The 27,841-nt window shown below is 41.3% G+C and overlaps 1 protein-coding gene across 1 annotated transcript in view; it reads left to right on the top strand.

Annotated features, from left to right (window-relative positions):
- The first annotated feature begins 1,934 nt into the window (after positions 1–1,934).
- The window catches only part of LOC117468518 (thrombospondin type-1 domain-containing protein 7A), a 125,609-nt gene continuing 99,702 nt past the window's right edge, over positions 1,935–27,841 (top strand). The window contains exon 1 of the mRNA XM_034112689.1: positions 1,935–2,266. Coding sequence (XP_033968580.1) covers positions 2,116–2,266 — 151 coding nt within the window. The 5' untranslated portion in view covers positions 1,935–2,115. The remainder of the gene's footprint in view (positions 2,267–27,841) is intronic.

Here is a 27,841-nt window from a genome sequence, read left to right as displayed (position 1 = left end):
CATTGAAATGTTTTTATATGGAATTGATGCTGAGTATGATATCCTTTCTTTTGCCTGCCCTCATATATGCTTAAACAATTAGACGTTCTGTTGTTGCTTGAAGATCCACAAACAGAAATAGACAATACAAGGCAGACGTTTAGTTTATACAGTCACTCGGATTAGCACAAGTTATTTTGTTCATTAAAGTCAGCATTTAGCTGCTGTTAGAGAAACTATAGCTTCAAGGACATTGGCTTTTGAAGTAATTATTGCTGGTACCCACTTGCTTTATTTTTTTTGTTGTCTTTACCAATAATTACTTCTCTCGATTAACAGAAAAACACAACAACACAAGAGTTGTCTTCCTCCATTGTTGTGTACATCTGCCACTAATCAGGATTTTGGCCAAGTAAAGGAACAGGTAAGACTGCCAGACTTTAAGCCTGTCAGTCAGACGTTGTGACGCGACCTTAGCCTGTCAGGTAGCATAGCTGAGACAGCAAGGGGATATTCGGAAGGAGAATTGTAGCTAAGTGTATACACTCTTGTAGTACATCAAATCTTTTTATACACAGTAGAAAATAGTCCCTAACAATTGCAGGATTTGTTCATGCTTGAAATTGTTATATCAGCCTTATCATTTAATTATTAAGTTTGGCTTTTCTAACTTTCTTTAAAGTAGTAAACTATGAGATCTATTTCAATATTCACCACTATGTTAACATCTTTGTTGCGTTCTGACTGTGGATCAACGACTGCTGCTAAAATAAGGGGAATGTCAGCTTCTCATCCTAAAGAGTGTTACATTTAGATTTTGGATCAAAGATGTAGTCATATACTGTTTATTAGCACTTCTGTCTTATCTGTGTCTCATTAAATCAGCCGTACACACACTACTGTACATTCCAACTTCTGTGTGTTGAAATGTAACATTGTGTGTATGTGCAAACGAAAGTCTATAAAACACGCTTAAACATTTATAATCCTACTCCTAATATGTTGTGGATATTTCTAATTTTGTCTTTTAAATTCCATTAACACACTTACAACAAGTTGGCTTGTGTTTATAAATACTCATATCACATTATTAGGCTGTTACTGTATGTCCTCATTGTCACTGCTTCCATTCCATCATTTCACTTTCACACCCTTTCTCACAAGCATAACCCCCCCTCCCTCATCTCTTTCTTGCGCTCTGCTTTAGTGTTTTGCTCCTCCTTGCATCCCCCATCAACCCCCCTTCCCTTCCCCCTGCTCTGCATTAAGCCTTGCTTGTCTCTGATCCTGGAAGCAGTGCTTATGGGAGCTTCTGAGACCAGTGTGAGCACTGCTGGTCTCCAGCCGCCTTCCCAGCCCTGCGAGTGGAGGACGAGTGGAGAAGCAGGAGGGGAGGGGGAGTTTCCCTAGGCGGGAGAAAGCAACAACGGGAGAGGAAAGGAAGAGAAAGTGAGAAGGAGCATGTCAGAGATGCAGGGAGTGTGATACAAAAAAAGGGAACATGAGAGAGAGAGAGAGAGAGAGAAGATAAGATGAGGGAAAATATAAAAAAAGCTGAGGGAACTGAGTAGAAAAAAGAGAGGGAGAGCAGGGTTGCACGGGGAGAAGAGCAAATGAGGGAGCGAATAGGAGACGAAGTGAGAGAGTGAGCGGGAGCAAGCGAGAGGGAGGGAGGCGAACAACACTGCAGACACTCGCCCACTGTCACTGCTCCACAGCCAGAGGACAGAGGCAGCCACGGCAACAGTGGGAGCGGATACGATGGAGGAGGGAGACCGAGGCGTCCATCTGCAGCTCGCTCACTGACAGCCTCTCTGGGACCTTCCTGCCAAGTTAGGAGCACAAACAAAAGAGAGGAGAAAACTACTCTCTCTGTCCTTCACAAGACCAAGTACCGGACCTCAACTCGTGCAGGACTGAATACACACACACCCCACACACACCCCACACACACACACACACACTCCTTTCTCTAACACTCATACACTCTTACACACACCCTCACTCTCTCAAACAAGCACTCTTCACTTCTTGTTGCCTTTTTGGACTAGTGTGTTTTTTATTTTTTGTTTTTTTCTACACTGCCGTCACTGACCTTCTGAGCTGAGTGGATTTACTTTTATCCTGTGGCGGACCATGGGGCTAGGGTGGAGGGGTGCAGCAGGGACCCTCAGAATAAGGACAGAGGGGAGCTGGTACCTTTTGGTGACATTGCTGCTGCTCTGTGGTTTCTGGGAGGCTCACGCTCAGACAGACGATGAGAAGTCTGTCTACTTCTGGGAAACAGGTACTGCTAAACCACTAATTACAGATTAAATTGGATCCCTTGTTTTACATATGGCACGTTTACAACGGTGGGTAGATGGCAAATTAGTGTGTGCTGTTGGGGCTGTTATCTTATGCGACCTCCCACGCTCTGATCCCGAGATCTGATCATGTGTGTCAGTTCATTATCTGTGAACAAATATTCACTGAATGATGGGATAACTTTTAGATTTGAGGTAACATTAAAAATCAGTTCATCCTTCCGTACTGCCTTTCTATTTAGAAAATCAAAATGTTCTTGGATCGAGTATACACAAACAGACACATTTTCATGCTCAATTAACTTGCACAGGTCTACTATGTTTCCAGATGACACACTTTGGTTGTCTCATAAATGTGTGATTTGAGGTATATGTCTACGCTGCTGAACTTCAAAGATACATACACATGAAAGATGACCCAGAAAGTCTACAGTAGATCCGTCTGCTCATTCTGAATCGCATGTAGCACACAGGACAACCGTGATCAATTTTTGAATGGATTACTCTCATCTCCCTGAGTCTCAGGTGATGCACCATTATTGAAACGTTGCCGCTGTGTGTTTCAGCAAGCAGATGATTGATAGGCATTGCTGCACAACAGACCCTGGTGAGGGAAGCGGAGTGGAATTGTTTTTGATGGTATTGATATCAGCGTTGAATTAGCGGGGGCTTGTGTGTGTGTGTTAGAAATGCATATGTACGTATGTGTATGTGTAGATTGATGAGCAGTTACTGTATTTCTCATCTTTGCACATGTATGCTTGTGTTCTGCACTGCTGTATGAGACTGTCTATGAGTCATGTGGAGTCAACTGACACTCACAGTGGGATCCATTCAATTATATTATCACTGTTCACATGCATGGGAAGCCAACTACTAAGCGTGATGGCCAGATTTAAGGTTCTAGAGATCAGATGTTGCAGTGATCATTAGCATTGGGATTTATAATGGACACAACTGAAGAAAAACATCAGGAAGTCCGTTAGCCATAAATTAAATTACTTGATTTAATCCTCAATTAGACAGAAGTGCTCCGGTGTTAAAGTGTGCTCTTTGAACACAAACACAATTAGTCAAAAACGATATTTCTCGTCACCACTTCAACTTCTCGCCCTAACCCTATATCAAACACCCCCGCTCCTCTCGTCCTGCCCTACCTCGCCCAGCACCAGTCCCCCGTGACGTATACCGCGTCTCTCCTGTGGTTCTGCATCTTTAAAGAGGATGTAGCTGAGTAAGGAGATTAAAGGAGCAGGGATTTAACAACCCAGGAAAGACAGCCCAGGGGAAAGAGGAAGAGAAAGGCCGAGTGAGCACTGCAGGCACAGAGAGGGACTAACTTAACCTACATCTATCCTACTGTAGGTCATAGTGATTACGCCTCTCTCCCACGCTACACCACCTTCTCCCACACTATACATGCTCTTCAACTGGAAAGCTCTAGGCTCCGTGCTTTGAAATGTAATCCGGTGCTTGGAGTTTGTTCACTTCTTCCCAAATAAAAGGTAGCACATTGATTTCTGCCCTGGGGTCTTTTTTCTCTGTGCCTCTTTGTTTTTTTACAATTGCCTGTGGAGTATTCAAATCACATAGGGCAATTTAGAGCTTTGAAACCAAGTGCTTTAATGTACATCAAAATGTATTATTTCCACCACATTTGCATACTTCTAATTTCCAGTGGAAGCTTGTTTTTTAAAAGAAAAAAACATAAAATCTGATGATGTTTATGCACATTTTCAGAGTGTGCAGTGGAGGGAATATTCTTGTGGCAAGCAGTGCTCTGATGTTTTGCATAGTGATGAGTCTAGCTGAAATACAGCCCCTGTCTTCAAAACTGTGGGGAATTGGGCCCGCATCGCTTTTATTGCCTTGTGTGAAAATATGATGTATCTGTTTTGGAAGGTGAGACAGTTCAGCGTTTTTTTTGCTCTGAGAATTTTATTCAAATGAGGCCGATAGAGACAACGGGCTCCTCTAGACGCTGCAAGTGATATTTCTGAAGGTGGCAGACAAAATAACTGAGGAGAAAAAACGAGAATGATTATAGCCACCACGAGGACGGTGGTGGTGATGATGACGGTCATAATGGCGTGCCACAGTTTTCCGGGGCCTATGAGAGATTCCAAGGAGTTTGTCTCCCTCTCATGCGCAATTTTGACACCATTTTTCTTTTTGTCACTTCCCCTCAACTGTGCACTCCCTGCACACTTATTCCTATGCATCATTATCGCTCTCTTTCCCTGTCTGGCTATATTGTGTATCTCTGTTTAAGAGCCACAGTTTTCACATATAATGCAACAGTAAAATGTGCAAAAAAATTCCAAAGCCGCTCGATGTGTTGCCAATAGTGAGGAGGCATAGGTCTTCACACCATGCAGGATGACAATGGATCTTACACATTTCCCTACATCCTGCATGTTTATGAGAAGTGCTAAGTGCCAACACATACATACACACACACACACACACACACACACACACACACACACACACACACACACACACACACACACACACACACACACACACACACACACACACACACACACACACACACACACTGAGGCAGGTGCATTATTTCCCATTCTGGTACTGTGTGTCTGCTTCATTAAATTCTGTTGTTGGAGCGACAAGGTTGCCAGGTTTGAGCTGTCAAGATCGCACATGTGTGCCCGAGGACAAAGCAATTACAGGTGGCAGGAGGTGGTGGTGTATTCAAGCAAACAAATAATGTAACTCAATATCTTGGCATTCTCTATATACTCGACTGTAAGTGTTTCTGGTGCAGTTTCATGATGAATTCAACATTGTTATCGAGGTTAAGGCTTGCATCAACAGGTGCCAAGTAATGTATCAACGATGTTTGACGTCCCAATCTGATCTCTGTTTATTAACTCCCACCCTCGCTAAATGCGGGACCCATAATCTTTTCTGCGATCTAGATTATCTATCATTCAGATTACGAAGGGCGCTCCTGGCCCCTGATCAACCCCAATCTTAACTCACGTACCGTCTCGTCTCTTTGGGTCAAGTCACACTTCTCAGCACGTGCCTCTCGACGTCGTAGACCTGAAAGATTATGCACAGGTTATCAAACAAAATTCTCCAACGTATTTACTTACTTTGCAAACATGTTTGTGTGTGTTATTAGCTGGTAACATTTGGATTTGAATTATAAATCGATACAGATCCACCCACACAACATTTTGAAACACATTTTAGAAAAAAAGGCAGGTTGCTAAACAGGCTTCTGATTGGCAACCTTTTACATGCTTTGCTTTTTAAAGATGGACACTATTTTCTGACATTTTATCGACCTGGAGCCATTTTATAAGTTCTCATTCATTGTTTCAAAAACGAAATACATCTAAAAGTAAGAAAAGACAATAACAAATATTCTTGGCAGATAGTCCATAGTTTTATAAGATGCGCAAATGAGACCATTTAAAAATAATCAGTCTATATGGGTGAGTGTTTAAATGTACCAGCCCTATACATTTGCCAGCCCTGCATCTGTAATGACATGTCTCTTTGCAGAGACAATGGAGCTTCAGTCCTACACAGTATCATACAATGAAGACCACTTCAGCTTTCAGCGCTCTGAACGCAGCGATGTGTGTCACCGCGTCCCGCCGATGTCACCTTTCAATGCATGGGAAGGGCGAGCGTGGCTGACAGGCTATTGTTAGCCGAATACATTCCTCTTTTCAGCGAGGCACTAGCAGTGAAGGATATCACCCTTGCTGAGGATTGTTAGTGGTTCTTGCACAATCACCTGCTATTACAGTACAACAGACCAACTGAAAAGGCCATCCAGGAAATTGAGGGAGAATGGTTATGACAGGTTCACAAGTTCAATACAGAAAGCCAAGGTCATTAATATGGCAAAACGCCCTCAGCCAAACTGATTGTAACAAACAGTTGAAAAGTAGAGCCTTGAGATATAGATCTAAACAAAAGTTAGAGAGCTAATTAATCTAATCATCTAATTGTATGTGAGTCACTTTGGCTAAATATTCTGCCTTTTTCTGATTCCATAACAGGATTTTTTTGGCGGCATACTTGATTGACTCAAGTCCTCAACTAACCTGACCGCCAGCATCACCCATTATCCCAGGCTTAAATTAGATTGGGCTCTCTCTGTACACCTTGAAATCCTTTTCTTTAAATAGCTGTTTGCTAATACCTGCGCCCACATTGCCACTGACAGTTGTCTTAAATAGAAACACAAACAAAGGTTTGATGAAGGGGCTTTGATACCAGCAGGATTGTGACTGGCATTGTTCCAAAACAAGAAAATCCCCTGGAGAGTCCAGCCTCATTTTGGTGAGTGCATTACAACGTGACCCTCTATGACCCTAATTAGCATAGCACCTGAAGGCCAACAAGAGCCTGGTAGGTAATTGGCCAGCCTCTGTTTAAATTCCTTAGCAACAGGAAACACATTTAGGCCATGCATATAAATTAAGACAATTTCCTTGGGATTTTCATATTTCATTACACAGTATGCCAATGGGGTTTATTTTAATTCCGTATGCCTGTGTCCGTTCAGTTGGAGTGGAAATGGAGGCTAATTGTGTCTGTTGTTTGTGTTTGGCCCTACAACCATCGGAAAGTGAGCACTCAGCAGCCTGTGGAGTCTTTCTCTGGAAACGACAGCCATTTGGCCTCAGCAGCTCTATGCCTAAAAGAGGAAGGAAGCTATTTTTCAAAGTTAGTTTTTGTTTCACTGGAACAGGAACAGTGATGCTCAAGCTCCAGTGATCTGTGGTTGAGCGTCACCCCTGTGGAAATTGATACAGAGCTGGCCAATAGTGTACACTAGTGACATTGCACTTGCTTTTAAAAGTAATAGCTGCACAGTACGTCACATTTTGACCCTGACCTGTTTTATGGCTTTACACCCCCGCCCCTCTCTTTCACTCCAACCTACTGTGTTTTTAAAATAGCCAATTCATCCATTGGAAAAAGATGCCAAAGAGATGCCAGAGTTTGGTAGAGCTTACACTAAAACCCGGCCTTTACTGATATAGGAGGCATGGCAGGATTAGAGATTACACTTCATCCTAAAAACTTTATTTAGAGTGACATAAGAGGATTCCTGCTGCCTTATTCCACCATATTCAAATAGCTCATCACATATTTTAGATGGGGCACTGTGTCAGCTACACTACAGTGTATTTTGTGCAATGACATTATGTGAATAAGCAGATCAGTGATAGATTTATTTAGATAGAGTTATGTGGGGATGATTTTTTCCCCTGATTATCAGCCTTGACCTCGTAAATCAAAGGGACACAAGCTGCTGTAAAAAGATTAGTATATGATAGAAGTCTGACCTACTCGATTTTTTTGCTCAATTTTAGCAGCATAAAAATGTACATTCAGTCATCTTTACATGGACATTTTGATGTAAAACCTACAATGTCTATTCATTTACTACAATTAGCTAACGGGTAAGCCGTGCCTCCCTCAAGGGCCTTTTGGGGCTAGATGCTGTTTTTATTCATGGAATGACTCGGGTAGTACCGGAGTATTACCCCACTCATTCCTTATAATCCGGTATGAATACATTTCCCTGGTTTGCCAATAGTTTTCTCCAGTCTTCTTTAAAAAATAAATGGAGGGCTTGTGTTTCACAGCGGTCACGTCCCTGTGGGGACTCTTCAAGTCTGCAGTGAACCACTAGTTGAAAAACAAACATGTCCTGTGCCCACATTGAGGAAGCCGAGTACTTTCGTGGTCAGGGACTGGTATTCAAAACAGGCCTTTTACTCCCATGGGAGGTAACAAGGCAGCTTCACTGGGCTGAAAGGAATAGCGGCGTCATTGAAGAAAGCAGTGACATTTAGAGGGTGTGCTGCTTCCACTGATGCTACTCTAATAAAGCCGTAGAGATGGAGGAGGCTCAGGAGTAAATATTTTCCTGTCCGTACAGCAGCCCTATCCTTCATCTCTCCCACTGGCCATGTTGTTTTACTCTGCTGTTGGGAATACATGGGCATATTTTAAAGTCTATTTTCAACATAAAAGCTTCTTGTTGCATAGTAGTTTCAGTGTTGTTGCAGGGTAAGCTGATGTAGAACTGGATCGCTGTGCAGCAAGAAGATTCATTCATCATAAGATCATGTGATAAACTATATACACATACAGTAGATAGACAGCTATAATCTACCGTGTGCTTAAAGAATCATATATCATAGCCATTAAATATTGCTAAGTATCATGACAATATTTCATTAGAATACTGAGCTGCTACTGGTTTGTATCTTATATAATAGCATTGCTCTTTTGTTAAAAGTCACTTGTCACTGCTGCAGTTTTGATTTCTGAATGATTTTATGTTTGTTTTTGGACCATGTGTTCTTGGTTTGTTGAGTAAAAATGGTGCAGTAATTCCTCAGAGTGCCCCTAAGCAACAGTGACAGGACAGTGGCTTTAGGTAATTGTTTGTGACAGTAGTTGCCAATCCCTGATTTGATGGTATGTACAATAAGGCTGACCCCTCTGTCTTCTGACTTGTACATGTTGTGCTTGAGTTTCAGGTAAATTTGACTGCACAATGCTACAAAGCAGATGCAAAGTGATTAGAGAACAGTAATTAACTGTAGCTAGCAGCTTTGTCTGTCTGCATAGCAGTGATTTGAGCTAATCGCTAACGTCGGTCTGATAACACGCTCAAAATGACAATGGTAACGTAAGCTACCAGGTATTATGATTACAGTATCGAGCAAACAATCAGTAAGCAAGATATAACTTTCTGGTAAGCAAGAATGAGAGTTATATTAGAAAAATAATGTTAAGGACCATCAGATTGGTTACAATGCATCCTTAGAACATTACATTACATTACATTACATTACATGTCACTTGTTAGACACTTTTATCCAAAGCGACTTACATACTCAATACTGTGGGCAATCCCCACAGGAGCAATTTGGGGTGAAGTATCTTGCCCAGGGACACAACGACATGCTGACTGCAGTGGGGTTTGAACCTGTCCGAACACCAACGCACAACCCACTGCACCACACGCCAACAACAATGTGTTTCCTAATATGAATTGTTACATTCAAATCTTAGACTCAAGCACTCTTTTGTGCAATAGTCAATCCTAAAATGAATCCCAGATCAAATGTAGTTTGAAGGGAAATGAACATATACTATTATCTTCAATAACTGTCATATTATAAAAAATGTTTGCTTGTTTTTGGACTCACACATTTGTTTTTGTTGATGTTACAACTGGCGCTGCTGCTCAGACTTGATCAGCCAAAGTATGATCGTATCATATCACTGTACTACTGTATTGAATTTTCATATTACAGTACCTTTATATTTGTACCAAATTTCACTGAAATCTGTCTAACTAGTTATTTTGTATTCTAAACTATGACCATGTCTGTTACCCTCTCCAGAGAGTCAACCTTCACACTTACGGGCAGATTTTATTGCTCACAATCTGAGAGAGAAGGATTTCAAACAGATTTTAAAAGTCAAGTTGGTAGTAAATCCTTCAATTAATACACTTGATTGATGCTATTGACCTCATTTGCATTCAAGCAGTAGGTGCTTTATCCTTGAAACTGCTGCTCAAATCTAGCATTTTATGTATTTTGTGCCAAAAAAAGACATCCATCGCTATATTAAAGATGTACATGGCCACAGAAATTGGAGAAGGTGGTTAATTTGTAGACAAGTGGAGTCAAAAGGGAGTGTGCATGTCTTCATTTAAGCCCTAACAACAGCACAATAGTCCTGAAATAAAGACGGAGGGAGGGGGAGAGACAAAGATAATGAGATAAAGCATAGAGGATTTGTAGGCATCTAGGCTAAGAGCACTCTACGCCATGCCATAACACTAGTATCGACAAAATAAAGCAGAAATACTGTATATAATGGTAGACGCTGAGGGAGAGTGATCGAACGGCCGGCTAATCATCAGTGACAAGCCCCTGGATTAGAGGGAGGGCAACAGATGGCCCCGGGCTGGGCAGGGCTGGCCGTATATGAATATCCCAGTGGTAGGTTGATCTGGCTCAGGACCTCCTCATGTCTACAGCAGACAGCCTGGTGCTGTGTCTGCCATATCTGTAAGTGCTTTGGTGGTCACTTCCCCCCCCGTACATTTATTTACCTACAGGGAAGACATTTCCTTTTAAAAGTTTGTTGATAAATGGTTTAACTGTTTGGTCTATAAAACATGTCAAACGTTTAGAAAGCCTAAGGTATATAGTTCAAAGCCTTGTTAGAGACTTGTTAAAGCACACATATGATTCATAAGGATGTTACAAAAAACAGCAAATCTTCATATTTGAGGATCTGGAACTCAAAAAAAGTTATGTATTGCCTCTTGACTAAAGAACAAATTGTTTCAGCAACCCTTACCCAGTCAACTAGGTGTGCTGGCTACTTAAACAAACGTGTGAGTTGTTAAATAACTTTTTTCATTCAATTAGTTATTACATCAGTTGGCAGGGAGTTAGCTTTGAAAGGTTATAAAACAGTGTGAATGTCAAGACAAATAATAGAACATAATGTCATAACTCTAAAGATTACAGTCCTGGTTTATTTAGTGACACCTGTATTGGCTTAATGGAGATACAGTAGGATCAATTTGGAGTTGCAAGTCCAAAGTACATCAGGCTGCAGGTCAAAAGTGCATACAGTCTTGACTGTGAGTCTTATTCATTAAATGATGTAGTTGGAGCGACAAGGTTGCCAGGTTTGAGCTGTCAAGATCTCACATGTGTGCCCGAGGACAAAGCAATTACAGGTGGCAGGAGGTGATGGTGTATTCAAGCAAAAAAAATAATGACGACCATTAGGTCAGAGCAATTATATATTCATTTATTCAGTCATTTCTGCATTCAAAAAGGAGCTTTCTTGTTGGCATGTGATGTAAATACAGGTGTTTTTTCCAACAAAGGAAATCGCTATTTCAGTTTAGAACCAGCTTGGATGTTTCTGCTTCAAAGACATACACACACTGCTGCTAGCCCATGAGTACAACACATGTATTCACACATACACTCTCTGAAAGGGTCATAAACATGCTTCTCGTTATAGTAAAAGCTCTGCCGGTCTCCTGGCCTTTCAAGCGAAGACAGTTGACATTCCCCTTTCTCAGCATACCATTCAGGCCAAGGGAACATCTTCAATGCCAAAGGGTTACGTACAGTATGATGATGTACGGTGTACTCTGAACATAAATAATAACCCTTTTAAAAGTAAGCAGTTCCCAGAAGATGTTCCCCCAAAGCTTAAATAAAGAAATGTTCTCTTCATCCACAGCATTTGGGTTTGGGAGGTAGGGAATTCTAAAATGGGGTTTCTGGTGTCATTTAATGATTTAACCCATAAGGTAACTTCTGCTGCTTTTAATGGTTGCATAACTGAACCTACAATCCTGAACACCATCCAACTCTTCATCTATCCATTGATTCAAATTTCTATTCATCTGTTCATCCATTAGCCTCGTTTTCTATCGCATTGCCCATTGTGCAGTGGGAGTATGGCGTGGGCCTGCACTCATGGTTGTCACTTAGTTCACACACTCGGTTTCTGGCAAACACAACTATACACACACACACACACACACACACACACACACACACACACACACACACACACACACACACACACACACACACACACACACACACACACACACACACACACACACACACACACACACACACTTGTAATCCATAGAGAGCAAGTTGGCATTTGCTTTTAACACAATGTGTTGTCAGGCAGCTTTTAACGTGTTTTAGCAGTTTCAGTCAGGGAAGAGAATTCCACACCTCCAGTTATTGGTGGCTCAGTGCTAGCATGTGACAGATTGTGTTCCTCATGCAGTCTTATCATCTCTCTGTCGCTAGGCTGTTTATAAGTGTGGATACATTAGATATTTAATCATTTCTAAGTGTAGGCATTATAATAACATTGACTGAAGGAAATCTTCATCATGTATACACCTGACTTGTCTGCCTAAATACAGAAAATAAACTACAACAATTGGTGCAATGTAATATCCTCCCATTGGTTGAATTTGGTAACCAGATCCTTTAGGTGTGAATTGTACTGTGTGTCGTAGTGCCTGTTAAGACTGCATCAGCCCTCCCACTAATATAAATAACAAACTGATTGATAAATGGTTGGGCATGACTAATACAAATCAAGTTGTTTTTCGATCTAAAACTCTGATAGTGCCTGTTTTATGTTTCACTGGTATTTCCAGTCCTATAAGTGTAATCAAAAAAGAGTGCAACCAGAAAATAGGCAAATTAGCTTTTGTCATTTAAAGATTAGGGAAGCTGTACTCCATTATGAAAGCACACAAGCAGATCCACAACAAGCGGCACACTGCAGACTGTAAAGAGCTGATGAGAATTGATGTCCCGTTGATGTGTCCTTTTGTTTTGTCGCAGCACACTCCCCTAAGAGGACTCATTAATGAACAAGCAGCCAAGACAAGCCCGGCTACTGTAATTCATCATGACACGTGTGACCTCTCCTCACTGCCACTGGCTGTTCTCCTCGTGCCCTTCTTCATCCTCTATAGATGCACAGGAATGTGCTAGATACTTAAAGCCTGTAGCTCTATTTATTCAGGATTAAAATATCAGAGGATTAACATTTTCAATTGCATTGAATGTTTTTACATTTCTTTTTACTTTAGTGTGTGAGCTTTTTTTCTCCCTATGTGCCTCCCTAAGCTTGTACTGATAACAGGGTTGTGTTTTTTCTCTTATTTGTTATGCTTTTCCCCCTCTTGACATGACACAAATCATTAATTCTGCTACTACAATTTCCATACATCCCACATGACTCATGGCTACAAGCGAAAAGGCCATCGCAATATGACCTCAATACATGTCACGAGAGACTTGTGTCATAAAATGTGGCATTTGTCTGTTGACCACTGACTTTACTGCAGGCACATACTGTATATCTCAGAGTAGTATCATCGTCCTGTATGTTCTTTTAAGCATCACTCCGTTTAAGTATCACTTTTATTTAATCCTCAATGCTCTTGCTCAATTCTCATAACTATTTTACAAATGTTCATAATGACCAAAAAACGTATTCTACCTCTTACTTGTATTGCTGTTTATCAACCAACATGTGTTGGTGTGAGTTTCTGAGTGTTGGAGATATCTGCCTCAGAGTTGTTGGCCTTCTCTGGATATAATGGAAGAAGATGGCACTCAATGTTCTCAAAGCGCAAAAAAAAAAAATGAATTTGCAAATGTAACAGCAATGTCTCTTACACTGAAACAATCAAGACTAGTAAATCGCATTATAGGTAAAAATACAAATATGTTATTTTAATTGGTTAATGACATTTGCATTTGATTTAAAATAGAAAAAAGCCATTAATTTCCAGTGTAATCTTGATTAAAACCTGGCTTATGGCACTTTGATCAGGGTCAACAATGGGAGACTTTTTTATTGACATGTTAGCTGGACAAATCAATCTGAAATATTGACAGGAGATCCTGTCTTAACGGTCAAAAATAAATGTCTTAAAGTTGTTTAAGGGCCCAGGAGCTCTTGAACCACAACTAATTACAAGACAAAGCTTTGAAAAATGCCATCCATCACATCCATGTTTCTCCCAGTTCATTTTTCCGAAAGGGCCTCATTGGAAACCCAGTGTTCACGGGGAGAAAGGGGAAGAATAGCTTTGCTTCCTCTTAGAAGCAGTGAAAAATGGCCCACTTGCAACAGGCATTCACCCATTTCCTGGCACACTCTCGTATGAGAAGTTTTGTGGACAGCCGTGCCAGAAGTCCTTTAGAGGGCACGCCGCTGTGCGCTCCAGACTTCCTTTCTTTTAAATGAAAAACTCAACCTACAATGATCTCACACTGTTAGGTATCATCAATCTGTGCAGGTTTCTAGTTTTATTTCATATTTTTGTGATTGATTGTTGTAATTTAATTTTCTGGGTTACCTGCTCCCCTCCAACCAGCTTCCTTTTCTTCTACTTCAGTAAGTGATTTCCTGTTTCCCAGAATGACTTTCAACAGTCCTCAGAGAACCAGATCTTTCTGAGTTCGTATAGAGAGCCAAAATGATAACAGAGCAATAGTCTTTATAGTCGACAATATGCAAGTCTATGGAGGCAATTTTATTCGTGTGCAAAGGCTATGTCAGTTGATAACTGGATCTTTTTACTTGAATTAGATTTCCTGCCAGTATGCATTTAATTTGAGTCAAATCTCCTGTATTCCTTTACTTTGGAGATGTTATTAAAAGTGACTAGACAAACACATTGCAATCTTCTTTCCTTTTACCTGCAGAAGGCAAGGATAGAGCTTGCTGTGATTGAACAATAACGCTGAACATTCCCTTTGGGATTTTTAGGGCTTATATCTCTTACATCTCCCCAGGCGTGTTATCCACGTTCTCCGTCACTTAGCTGGTTGGGATTCAGCAAGCAGCGGTTTGTTCAGATTTAATTGGATAACACCTCTTGCATTTATCATCCCTATCTTGCTTATATGTGAAATAAGAATATAGACATAACGAAACGTTCATCCCTGTGTACATACGAGGACCCTAAGCTCTGTGATACAGTGTTTCATTAAAAGTTCTCATTAGCTGTCAGGAGACCCAGCCGTCCTTCAGCCGGGCACACCTGCCTCAGTGTGTGTGTGTGTGTGTGTGTGTGTGTGTGTGTGTGTGTGTGTGTGTGTGTGTGTGTGTGTGTGTGTGTGTGTGTGTGTGTGTGTGTGTGTGTGTGTGTGTGTGTGTGTGTGTGTGTGTGTGTGTGTGTGTGTGTGTGTGTGGTGTGTGGGGTGGGTGGGTGGGTGGGTGGGTGGGTGAGTGTGTTTGTGTGGTTCTATGAAAGCACGACCAACACGATTATTTAGCTGTCACAGCTGCCAGTCAAGGCTCTCGCTGCCCCTCTCACCCCACCCCCCCCCCCCCCCCCCCCCCCCCCCCTCAGCCCCATCTGTAAGCTGCTGACAGCTGTAGTCATGGCAACAGAGATAATATGATGACTGTGTATATGTCAGCGCCTCTGCCCCTGCTACCTGCGACCGTACCTGTCGAGCACGCCTGACATCAATTTAATGGGAGTATGTTAAACTGTCATGCAGTTGATTATGTGTTGTTCAGCCGTCTGTTTTCATCAAAGTAGTTTTCTTGAAGTTGTTTGAGGACAATGAGTGATGGCCTGTGAAACTATTTTTCATAATTTTTGTAATTTCCCTATTGTTTGACAAGACATGTTGTTGCAATGGTTGCAACAGAGCAGAAATATGATAATAACTCTGATCTCCTACTATAAGAAGCCTCAGTACAACAGTGGAAAAATAGTGACATTGATTAAGTTTTGCCTGTAGAGCCTGATATTTGTATTCCTGTTTGTTGTTGAGCTCCATTGCACCACTGTTGCATTTGTATTCACATTGCCTTTGTTAACAGTCGTAAATACCTTCACAGTAATTATAAAAAAATTGCAAGCATATAATTGTGACTTGTTTTGAAAGATCTACACCCTCAGTAGAACTGCATGGACAGTTGATATTAAAAAGTTTTTTTTTCAAATATTGCATAAGTAAGTAATGGCCCTAAAATGTTCTCAGTTATTAAAGTAGAAGTCCTAATTTTGCAGAATCTTATTATATATCTTGTTGCTGCAGTAGCCTGTAAGCGGTGTTTCTAATTTTCAACTATCCTGTCTCATTATGATGTACGAGCACTCAGTACAAAATTACTTTGAATTTTCATAACAGTACAATAGACCACAATGCAACGGAGCATAACAGTTTCCTATAGACTGAAAAATGTGCAGTACATCATATTCCTTAGCATACTTGATGTCTAGAATTACCATGAGACAAACATTTAAACTTTCTTAATAGTACCAACATGTCATTCTGATTATACCTTTTTAATGCTACTTCATATTATGAGTTTTTGAGAATGAACTGAAGGAAGACATTTCCACTATATCTTGAGATAATTGTACCACTTCCCCTTTCTACTTTCTTCTACTTTTCCCTGAAAAGCTTTCATAAATTATACAAATGATATTTAATCACGCTACTGAAGTGACCTCTCTCTCGGTCTACAGTATACTGCAGTGTTCTACATTTGCTCTGAGTCGTGGAGCTGAACCTGTCTTCACTCTGCCACTCTCCCATTAAACAGGTGAAGCTGGCCACTCAGTCTGGGAGTGTCAACATCCCTGAACATATTTTCTTACTCTGGGCTTCAGCTGGGAATTTTAGTAAGCCGTGTTGATGCAGGTGCTGTTTGAGAGGCTTTTCCTCTCAGACAAGACTAAAGCTGAAGAGGAAACACTGGTGTGTGTGTGTATACTTCTGTGTGTGTATGAAATATAGGTCAGTCCTGCTGTTGTAGCCTGCAGGTGAACCCTGTATACATATTATGGACAATCTGAACTGGCATATGTGCACTCATACATGGGCGTATGGTCTTTGCTTGGACCCACACTTCAATTGATCCTCCATTTCTGTCTTTTAAAAAAACTTCCCTTTACTTAGAGTCATAAATAAGTACTTCGGCCCACCAAAAAGACCTCTAAATCACAGCAGGAGTAGCCAGCGTGGGAGCTATGTAAGTAGCACCAGCAGCAATGGGTCAGCTCTTCACGCTTCTTGAACAATATTTAAGAGAGGCTAATTTCTGATGAAATCTTGCCTTCGTCCACTGTTAATTTCCAGAGGCTTAATATCATTAGGGCCCGCCCGTACACGCTTACAGCATTTCTCGTTGACTGTCGAGCCCCTTGTGAGTAAAAACTGTAGCTAAAGACCCTGCAGCACTTTGCTGTTTACGTGGTGGGAGACTGCAGATGAGGAGGAAGTGAAGGAGGAGTGGATGAACAGAGACAGTGAGAAAGAGAGAGAAAGTGAATTATCCTTGGATGACTTGCAGTAAGCAAAGCAGTGGAGGAAAGAAAGGACGTTGCTCGTTCCCTTGTTTTTCCACAGATTGTCCACACTTCTACAATTTTAGAGGTTCTGCTCCACTTTAACTTCAGCAGGAATTACCCAACTTCCATCTTCCTGTCCTACCAGTTTCTAACAAAGGTAGCCTTGACTTATACGAACAGAGTAATGTGGAGTATAAATATAAAGTTGCTTCAATAGATATTTTATATGTCTGAACCAAAATCAAAGCTTTAATGAGGCTTTAACAATCTGACTTAGCCAAAACAAGCGTTTTTTACAGCCTTTGTACACACATCTATTATGTTACTGCAGTATAATCTTGTACAGCTCAACGAGAAATCCATCTGATGTAAATATAACTTTTACCATGGCTTAACGAGCACTGTGGATTTGTCCACCATCTTCTTTTAGATGTAATCATGTTAGTAAGGGATCACTTCACAGCAAGTATTGAGAGAAGGAATGATTACACCCACCATCAACATGTGACAACTGTACTGAACCTTGTACTGAAGAAAACATGGCCATGGTGAATTGTAACGACAATATCAATGCCGACTACGATTATGAGTCAGGACCCAAACTGTGAGTTGAAGACAAACTCATCTACTCCCACCCACCCCTCTGACCTCTACATCTTTCTGTTTCACTGCACTGTCTCCTCATGATAAATGACAGTTTTCTGTTACTGCATTTTTACAAAGAATAATGGTGAGGAGAGATTTGCAAACAACACTCAAACAGGAAGGATATGCACAATGTCCTGTGCTGTTTACAGTAATGTAGGATGCTGTAGATGCCAACAGCATGACTTATAGTGAAAACCACCCTTGAATGATGGGATAGTAGACTAAAATATATATACATATAATAAGTACCCTGTATCAAGATTGATGCAAAACAAGTGACATTTGACCTTTTTAGAGAGATTTAGCAAAAAAAACTCCACCTCTGGGGTCATTTGGGTGTATTTGCCATATCTCTGGAACCCATCTGTCGATTTTGGTGATTGACACCTCTTTTGAACCGTTAGAGCCAATAGAATCGAGAGGGAGTTCCTAAATCCATCTAAACATTACCATTGGTGAATGAGTGATGCGCAGCCAGCATGCCCAAAACCGGAAGCTCTCATACACTCTACTGTATATGAAAACTCAGTTTATTGACATAAATATGATGATAGATTATCAGTAATCATTTCAAAGTGACACAGAGACAGTGGATTAACCTTCAGCAACGTTTATCTGCATTTTAATGCCCTTGAACACAACTTTTGATCAGAAAACAGCAAGACATATTTGCCGTTTTGGCCCCGTAAAGTGAAGTTGTGTGTTGTCTTTGGTTGCTTACGCTGCCGTGAGTTCTGGTTGCACAGTGATGATACTTATACCATTGGAGTCTGTGGAATCTCAGCTTTCATATGATATCTAGTTTGTGTAGATTGCATGAAGTATAATATATCTCTACCGTGAGTTCTGTGCTAAGTGCGTTAGCATTTTTTCGCTTAGTGCTAATTCAGAGGCTTGGTATTACCCTTACCATTTTTAATATTGTCTGATAGCTGAGGTTCTTCCCGTTAAGTGGGTATGACACATTAATAGGTTGTTAAATGTTAAGAAGCCCTGAGACACAGTCTCGTGAATATTGTTGTGTTGTGCCCCTGCCGGCGGGGGCATCGGGCTTTACTGCATACTTTACCTTCCACCAATGTATCCTCAATGCTCATAAAATCTCCCGAAGCAACAAAGGATACCTCTTCCAGAAAAAAAACGGAATCAGAAAATGCACAAGGATGAGGAGGAGAGTAACACCGAGGAAGATTCAGGCTAGAAAAGCCAATCCCAGAGCTGTCATTTCCTCTTAGCAGCACAATCATCATAAAAAGAAGAAAAAGCCATCATCAAATCCTCTACAGCCTGTAGCATAGAAATGGACAGTAATAACCTTGTGTGGTGTTGACACTATAATGCTCTCTTCTCAGTGTAAATAGCCGATGCCTCTCAAGTATGAGTTGACCACATTGGAATATTGTTGTGTATAGAGGCAAAGTGGGAGGAATATGAGAAGGGAAGAGAGAATAGAGATGATGGAATGGGTGTGAAAGAGGAAGAGAGCTGCAGAGACAACAGGGACGCACTGTTCAAATGAATACAGCCTCTCAGGATGGAGCATCAGACTCTAGGGGTGGAAATAATCAGACTTCCCTCTGTGTGCTCTGCTGCTCTGCCGCCAAATGCTATGATTGATCAAGTCAGAGCTCCTCTCTTTATTAACGCTCATCATATTTTGCCAGCAGCAGCGTTTTCCAACAAGACTTTAAGGACGAGTAGCAAGAGCACTCTTTAATTTTGTCTAAAATGTCTTTCCATCTGTCAGGTTCAATATATCCTTGATATTGCCGGTATACCCTGATATGTCTGTCAAAGTCTGCTTGTCAAACGACATGGCTGACTTTTAAGCCGCCACCATCAAACATCTTTCAAAGACACCATGTTGGCCTTTGAGGCAAACTGTTTCATACGAGTCAAGTTTGATCGTCTCTCTGTCATTTCAATCTGGCATATAACATCTAGAGTTTCATTTCCACTGTCGGTATCAGGCTAGGAGTAAATACAGCAAGATCAGCTGGAGAATATGCAACATAATAGGTTAAAAGCGCAGGTTTCCTCTTATCTTAACGCAAAAATGGGTTTTCTTTAGGCTCTCTCCAAATCCTGTATCAAAGCAGCTCAAACGTACCTTCAAATTCCTTTGCTCAATGTCATTGCTGAGTATGGGGGAAGTGTTGCAGAACAAAGTGTTAAAGATGATGGTCCAGGGCAGCTACAGTATGGAGTTGCTTTGATCCTCCACCTACTGGGGTGCCTTTGAAACAGCCTCTTTTGAGTGAAGATCGTTCTGTTGAGGGTCTCGTCTACAAAATGCAACTCTGCTGAGGACTCTGCTTCCAGCGTTATTCACCTGTGGCCAAACCAGGGCAGCGTTTGCCAAACCCAGCAAAGACTCTCTTTCATATCAAATGTAGTTCGGACTTTCTCACATATCGAAATTCTTCAGAGAAGCTTTTCACACCCAAAAGCAGATGAATTTCAGATGAAATGTGTCTCTTGATTTCACAAACCTTCTTCCAAGCTGTGATTCAAGTATTTTATGTGTTAGATTTGAAGCTGAAGGATAATAGTGTAAAAATGAAAGGTGTGTTTTCTGTCAGCACGCTGACGCTAAGGATCTGGTAAGAATTTTTTTTTTTTCAATTTCTTTGTTGAATCCGTCTCAACTTTTGCTGAATTCAAACAACATCCAAGCACAAATCCACGTTGGCATCTTCTAATTCCTTGTTTTTCAACCATGGATGATCAGGTAAATGACAATGGCATACAACAAAAAATGCTACAAATCCTCACATGGAAAAAGCAAGCCCTAATTTTACGGGCAGTGCTCTGCAAGCCCGAGTAATTAGCTTTCTCTGCCAATATAGCACCTACTGGGGAATTCATTTCTTCAATGGACTACAATTACCCTCGGCACTGAAACACATAAACGGAGGTACAATTCCCTTTATTACAAATATGTTTTCTGTAGAAAAAGGGAATCCTATTTAAATCTGCATCTTACAGCATGCTGCTATTTTAATGGGTCATTAGATGCATTTTGTTTGTAAATACACATGCCGTTATACTGGACAGATCTGAAATTGCTGAGCCACTTTCTCATCGTGTGTTATCACGGACAGAATTTGCATATTTAGCAGTCAGTGTTAAAATATGCAGCCGTGGTGTAGACTTTCACTTTCTAGTAACATCCGCACAGCGTCCGACATGTGAGTGAGGCACATCTGGCCTGCAGCATCATTAACCCACATTTATTCCCAGATTACACAGTGTTGTCACAGCCAATGCCCTTCGTGGGCAACATGTACACAGACACAAACAAACAAATCCCAAGCACCCACTCGTTCCTGCTGCTATCAGTGCTCAGATGATGTGTTCATTTTCCTTTATCGCCCCTTTGCTACCATTATTTGCTCTTGAACAGATGGAGCAATAAACTAGCTTGTAGCCCTCTACATGCTAACACTAAGCCTGCATTTTAAGGGCACTGCTGCCACATCCATGCTGACTTTATCTCTCTCTCCCTCTCTCTCTCTTTGCCCCTGTTGCGGTCCATGTCAGACCAGCTCGTCCACCTGGCCGTCCTCCCAGCCCTCTGCCCTCATGTCCCACTCTCAATGGATTACCACTCTAATCCATATTTAATGGATTCGGCACTCTCTCCTCCTGTCCTGCTGCTTGCCCCTGATTAAACCTCTGTGTGTGTCACAATCCAGATGTTACAACTGGATCAAGGAAGCGAACAAGGTGTCTTAAATAGACGAGTCATAGCACAGTCTTTTCCGGTTTGAGTTAGGAGAAATGATTGGCTCCCCAGGCGGCTTGTTCAATCACAGTTACAGAGAAGCCATTATCTTGTATGTGTTTAATCTGATTGTGTTGTCTCCACTTACATGGACTCTGAAGTAAAGTGTTAGATCTCCCTGCTGTCGCAAACTGAGGACAAATGACAAAAAGGGAGTAAGGGGAAGAGGTTTATGTGCTTATTGGAGATGATGGTGTGTCAAGCTGCACATACAGATCTGGTTCAAGTGTTCTCCTTGATTGTTTTCTCTAGATCCAAATCCATGTAAGGTAGCATTTTGGATATGTGTGTGTGCTCGAGTGTGTGTGCACACGAGAAAGTATCTGCATGCATGTTTTAATTGCCCGAAGAAGTGTGTATCCTCAAAGCTGCCGCCCCCTTTCTGCCCGTGTGTTTGTGTATCTGTGTGTGTGGGAGAGTGAGATGCTCAGAGACTCCATTTCCTCTCTCTCTATCTCTCTATCTCCCTCTCTCTCTCTATCTCTCTCTCTCCCTCTCTCCTCTCATGTTTACCTGGAGCAGCACAGAAGTGAAATCAAAGGGCAGAAACAGAGAGTTGTGTGCTCATTTATCTCTGCACCTTTAGAAGGAGGGTGGCAGTTTTTACAGCTCACACCTCCTGGTGCGATCATAGCACTCTATGTGTGTGTGTTACCTCACCTCGGACCTCCTTCTCTACAGTACCTGCTCTATTGGGCAGTGATTTCCTTTTTTTGCAGCTCACGGTGTGCAGTCTATTAGCTTCTCTCACTCTGCAGTAAGCAAGAACGATTTAAATATCATGTTCCTTGAAAGCTTTGTTCTTTTTTCTCCTGCTAATTTATGGAGGAAACAAAAGCAGTGGGTGGCTCATTTATACATAATGATATTCCTTGTGATGGCACTTCTTGTTATGTCACTGTCAGGATGAGACAGAGTGTAAGTAAGGAACATCAGATGAGGGCGACATTATGATATGCATGTGCAGTACAGGTAGATAAATTCACAGAGCAATCCTGTTATCTATACGTGTAGGAGGAGTGCCATCCTTTGAACATTAGGTCTTCTCATCTGGATTGCACTGAATATATTGAATCGTTAAAGCGATATATCAGAATTTGAAAGCACTTGGATAACATTTAGTAAATGGAGGTAAGGCCCGCCAGAGACAAGTAGAATATCAAAGAAGATAAGCCAGTTACAGGTAACAGCTACTTTCTTAAGCCACCTATAAACAAACATCCCACCTATAAGAGAATCAATATCAGTGTACACTATATTTAGAATATTTTCACCGCTTTACCTTGCCCTCCAGCTGTTAGATCGCTCTCTTTAAAGCCTCCAGACCCCTTTTGATAAACACAGTAATTATACATTGCAGAACATGGGCATTGCTGTGCTAAAGCTTCCTCAATCGGTTGGTTGAAAAGTGTCATGTATTTTACGTCATGCGATCGGCTCTCACGATCGGCATTTTTAGAGAGCACCGATCGATCGGCAGAGGGTGAGTATCGGCCGATATCGATCGGCGGCCGATCGATCGGAGCATCCCTAGCTTCAACCCATTCTGATCATAAATCGTTGTAAATTATAAACCATAATGTCACTATACTTATAGTGATGATGTCTATATTACATGTTTTGTTTTTACTATTTATCTATTTTTGTATGGACATTTTTAAGGGGTTCCATTCTCACATAGATGTGCCTATTGGTTGATAAAGTATTACATTCTTGTTACCTATTTATTAATTGACACAAGCAATATGTCAGCAGTGAGGAGCAAAAACTAAATCATAAAATATTTCCATGTAAATTACAGGAGCAAAAATAGCCCTCCCTCTGTCTCTGTTGATCTGCTCGCTTGAGAAAGAAATGGAAGCTTATTCATGACACCCTCCTGCAGCACTCAGCTGTTGACAGTCTGAGCTGGAAAAAGGGTTTGAAAGTGACTCAAATCTTCAACTTTTATGAAAAGTTTTTCCTCTAAAACAGAGCACAGGCTGTGTGGTGAGTTCTGAAAGCCCAAAAATATCTGCAACACGTGACAACGATGTCATTCAGCAACCCCAATATATATTATAGTACATGATATACTGCATATTGGTTAAATGAGACAAAACATTGGTACATTCTGCAAATGGTAATGGTTGTATCCACTGAAGGGATTTATCTTTTACAGGAGAAAGATTAAAAAAACATTAAACGAATGAAATATGGCCCAAAATAATGCATGAGGACAAACTGTAACCTTAAAAGATGTTGCATATTTGCATGCGATGTTGGCCTTCTCTACTTGTTTTATCACTAATTGAAGTGCTTCAGATCACTTCGTTTTTTTGTTTGACCCTTCACTCACTGGCAGTGTCTCTTTGTATTAATGCTAACAGTAAACATTAGAACATATTCACAGCCAATCCATTTTGCCCTGGCCTACAGTAAGTGTATGTGTCTAAGCTCATGGCAGTATTTGCCATATGGAAGCCGTGGCAGCTTCCCCACCACTCATGCAGTCGAGTAGTTCCGACAGCATCGGCACTTCATGTTGTTGGACGGAGATTTATGCTTCTGCTAAAGTGCACAAACAGTTGCTTGCTGTTATTGATTTGCCCTCTGGTCAATCCGTTAGCTCGAGTAAATGATGTCTTCGGGGAGCTTTTTAGAAGATCTCCTTTTTAAAGGAACATGATAATTCTCAGTTCACTACAAGTCACGGTATTATTTTTACAGAACTATCAACTATTGATTTTTTACACTTCACTAATGATGCTTAGCTAACAGAGGTTGTATGCAGATTTCTCATTGGTTGCTATTGTCTTTTAACATTATATTTAATAATGTCTTTAAATTCAAAGCGCCTGACAGAAAATAGAAAAAAATAAAAATTAGCATCAATGTCTTAATACAGTATGGAGGCAAGAATTGACAAAAGCAATGTCCATCATGAGACATCAATATCCTAGCAACCCTCTCCCAGGGGCTCTATAATCTCCCCCATCTAGCCAATTAACAAGTGGTGAGGGTGTGAGGGGGGGGGGGTCATATCTCGGCTCCATACTGAGACTCGGATCACAGCTTTATCACTTCCACTCAACACCCAAGCTATTTTTGTGGCGCACAGGTGGCATCTTTCTCCCCGTGTTCATTCCTGCCTCATGATTTCATTAGGTGCAACGCCTCTTGTCAGTCGGATGTCTGGTGGGAAGGATCGATCTGGCCACCTGCCCGCCCGTAACCTGTTTCAGTTTTAGTGGCTCTGCATTGGTACAAAAACAGAAACAGCACTGCTAGCAAGGTTATCCACTACATACCGCGGCGACTTAGCGAGAAAGGGCACAGCTCGAGCTTCCATGAATTGAATTGACGGAGAGAAAAAGCTTATTTCTGAAAGCTAATGTTCACAGTAGCTTGTTGTATCCGCCTTCATCTTGCAGAATCGTTCAGGTATGCGCAGGATCAAATTCACCCCTTCTTGGAAAAGGCCTCCGCAGTTTGACAGCCACCACTTTTGTTAAAGGTAGACACAACCTCAAAGCTCCATACCCCTGTGCTTTTTTGTTACTTCGCAGGGATGCCAGCTTGCAGTAGCGCTGGTATTCCTTGGCACATAGGAAGCATACAGCAGCCCCGTTGAATTATTCAGAGGTTTTTTCCATAGTTACAGAGTTGACATTGAGCTGGCAGTGTCTTTATTTGCGGGATCCCCCACGGAGAATGTACTACTGTATTCAGAAAGGTAGAGGGGCAGTCTCATGTTCAAAAGTTTTTTATGCAAATATAGTGCGTCAGAACAAAGGCTTCTATACTGTACGCTACATTAAACACGACATACATACAGAGACGCATTCTGCGAGGTAAACATATGCGTATGAACTGCAGTTGCACCAGAAACCTATTCCTTCCACTCAATCAAGGCCAACTGAGTGATTCTGACAAGTGTGCCCAAACCTCTGTGGTATTATATGCTCACACCTCCACATGCGTAGGCATTGGCACAAATTAGCACAAGCAAGAGGCTGGCGTCCTGTGGGAGAGGCAGCTGTCAGTCTTCAGATCTATTCTTGGCTCTGAGGATCTTCACACAACTGGGGTAGTGAGCGAGTCTGACAGGTTTTATAGTAATCAATCATTTGTCCCACGGCTGCTTCACAATTTGTTTTGAGTGATGAGAAAGAGAATTAAAACAAGCCTTTTCTTTGGAGGTAAGAAAAGCTAGTGTTGTGTTCAAAGGATTGACGTCTATAGCATGACAAATACAAATATGGCCTAACCATTCAAACTCAACCGTGAGAATGCTAAAAAGTGTCCTTTTTGCCCTTTCTCTTTATGTCCCCCACTGCCAACATGTCGTGCAATTATATCTCAACATCCTAACAAGACCCCCCAGCGGACCACCAGTCAGTGACGCTGTCAATTTGGTAGCTGGGATGGCTCGAAATGTCTCATTACTCTGCTGAGCACGAGCAGCAGAAACTCCTCTCGACGAAGCACAGTTAACTCTCTGTGAACTGTCCTGCCCAAAGAAAGTCATTATAAGGGAATAACCCACGGGATCTGCAGATATCGCTACATGACCTTAGTCTCCAGGATAAATAAATTACACTGTGTGTTTTGGCAGAGAACAGATGAGGAGGGTTGTTGAAGGTTCACTCTTGTCACTGCGCACCCTTTCTGCATGCAAATACATCTGTCCTCTGGTTCGGTTCGCTAGTTTTAAAAAACAGGTGTGTGGGATCTTAAAAATACAGTAATGCATTCGGTTGACATATAGCATCTGTTTGGATACATACTGTATGACCTATTTTACTGATGGGAGCAATTCAGGCCAAGTCAAAATTAAATAACATTCACTCAGATATACTCAGAATGTCAGGAAGATGTTTGCAAAGTAAAGGAAAAACTATCAAAAGCAACAGCAATAATAATAATTAAAAGTTGGATGTTTCAATTTTGAGGCGTGATAATGAAATACAAAGGATTCACCCTGATTTCACCTTCCTTTCTCTGTTTTCATCATACACTTCGGCATGGCATGAAATGAAGGCAAGCATGAAAAGAGCTAACAGAAGGCGGTGGGTCAATGTGGTGGCATGATCACAGTCTGCTTTGCTTTGGCCTGCTGTGTGCATGTGTATGTGTGTGTGCGTGCATGCGGGTGTTTGAGTGTGTGCATACATGTGTGTGTGTGTGTGAGCTTTGAATGAAGCTTGGCTCTGATATCCATGTTCTCTGTCCAACACCTCCCACCTCCCTACTGTTGTCAAATCGGAATCCAAGAAGCATCCCCATAGGCTCTGAAAAGTGGGCCTGCACCTCAATAAGCAATCGACCTAAAAGCGTTACTTTCTCAAATCCAGTTTGCTGAGTTGATTGATTTCTGAAGGCTTCATTTCTTATCATTTATTACACAGTTCCAAAGCCTTGTAGTTGCGGACAATTCTGTACATGTATATACATTTACTGTAAGTTCTTAAACATGTTTTTGCCACCTTCCCACTCCTACAGCCACATGGTTTTGACTTACAATAGACTTGTTAAGGACATTTACATAAGAGCAGTCACATATACATGTAACAACTTGCCTGGAATATAAGGCTTTAGAAAACAAAAGAAGAACAAATGACAACAGGGAGTTAGTTCAAATATTGGTATTCCTCCCCCGTGTTTTGAAACACATTCTCTTTTGCTTTTGGAGTATATTTATTATCTCCTTTGGGAGAAGTTAAAACCAAAGATTCATGAAGGGAAATGGATTGATTCCTCAATGTCTCAGTTAGAAAGAAAGTGGACCCTACAGAAAACAGCTAAACTCTGGGATTAACATACAAAAGACAATGTGTTTTCAACAATAGCGGTCAGTCGGTCCGCTGCTGTTTAGACTAAATACTGCCGTGGATTGACATTACATTTTATACAGGTATTCATGGTCCCCAGAGGATGAGTCCTAGTGACTTTGACTTGCTTTTCATGTAGCGACATCACGAGGTTGACATATCCTTGGTGAAACATCTCCACAATTATTGGGTTGATTGCTATGAAGTTTGGTACAAACATTCATGTTCCCGTTAAGATGAACTAGAAAAAAAAAACGTGTGACTTTTTTATCTAGCGTTAATGACTGAACTAATAACATACCCATCAGCATTTGCTGTTCTTTGGGCTGCCTAGTATGTACATACAAATGTATGAATTTGAGCTGTAACTTTGTTTAAGCATTCGCAG

This window comes from Trematomus bernacchii, unplaced genomic scaffold (genome assembly GCF_902827165.1).
Source record: "Trematomus bernacchii unplaced genomic scaffold, fTreBer1.1, whole genome shotgun sequence".
NCBI lineage: Eukaryota > Metazoa > Chordata > Actinopteri > Perciformes > Nototheniidae > Trematomus > Trematomus bernacchii.
The sequence above is the reverse complement of the archived record's forward strand: the minus strand, read 5'-3'. Positions and strand labels throughout refer to the sequence as shown.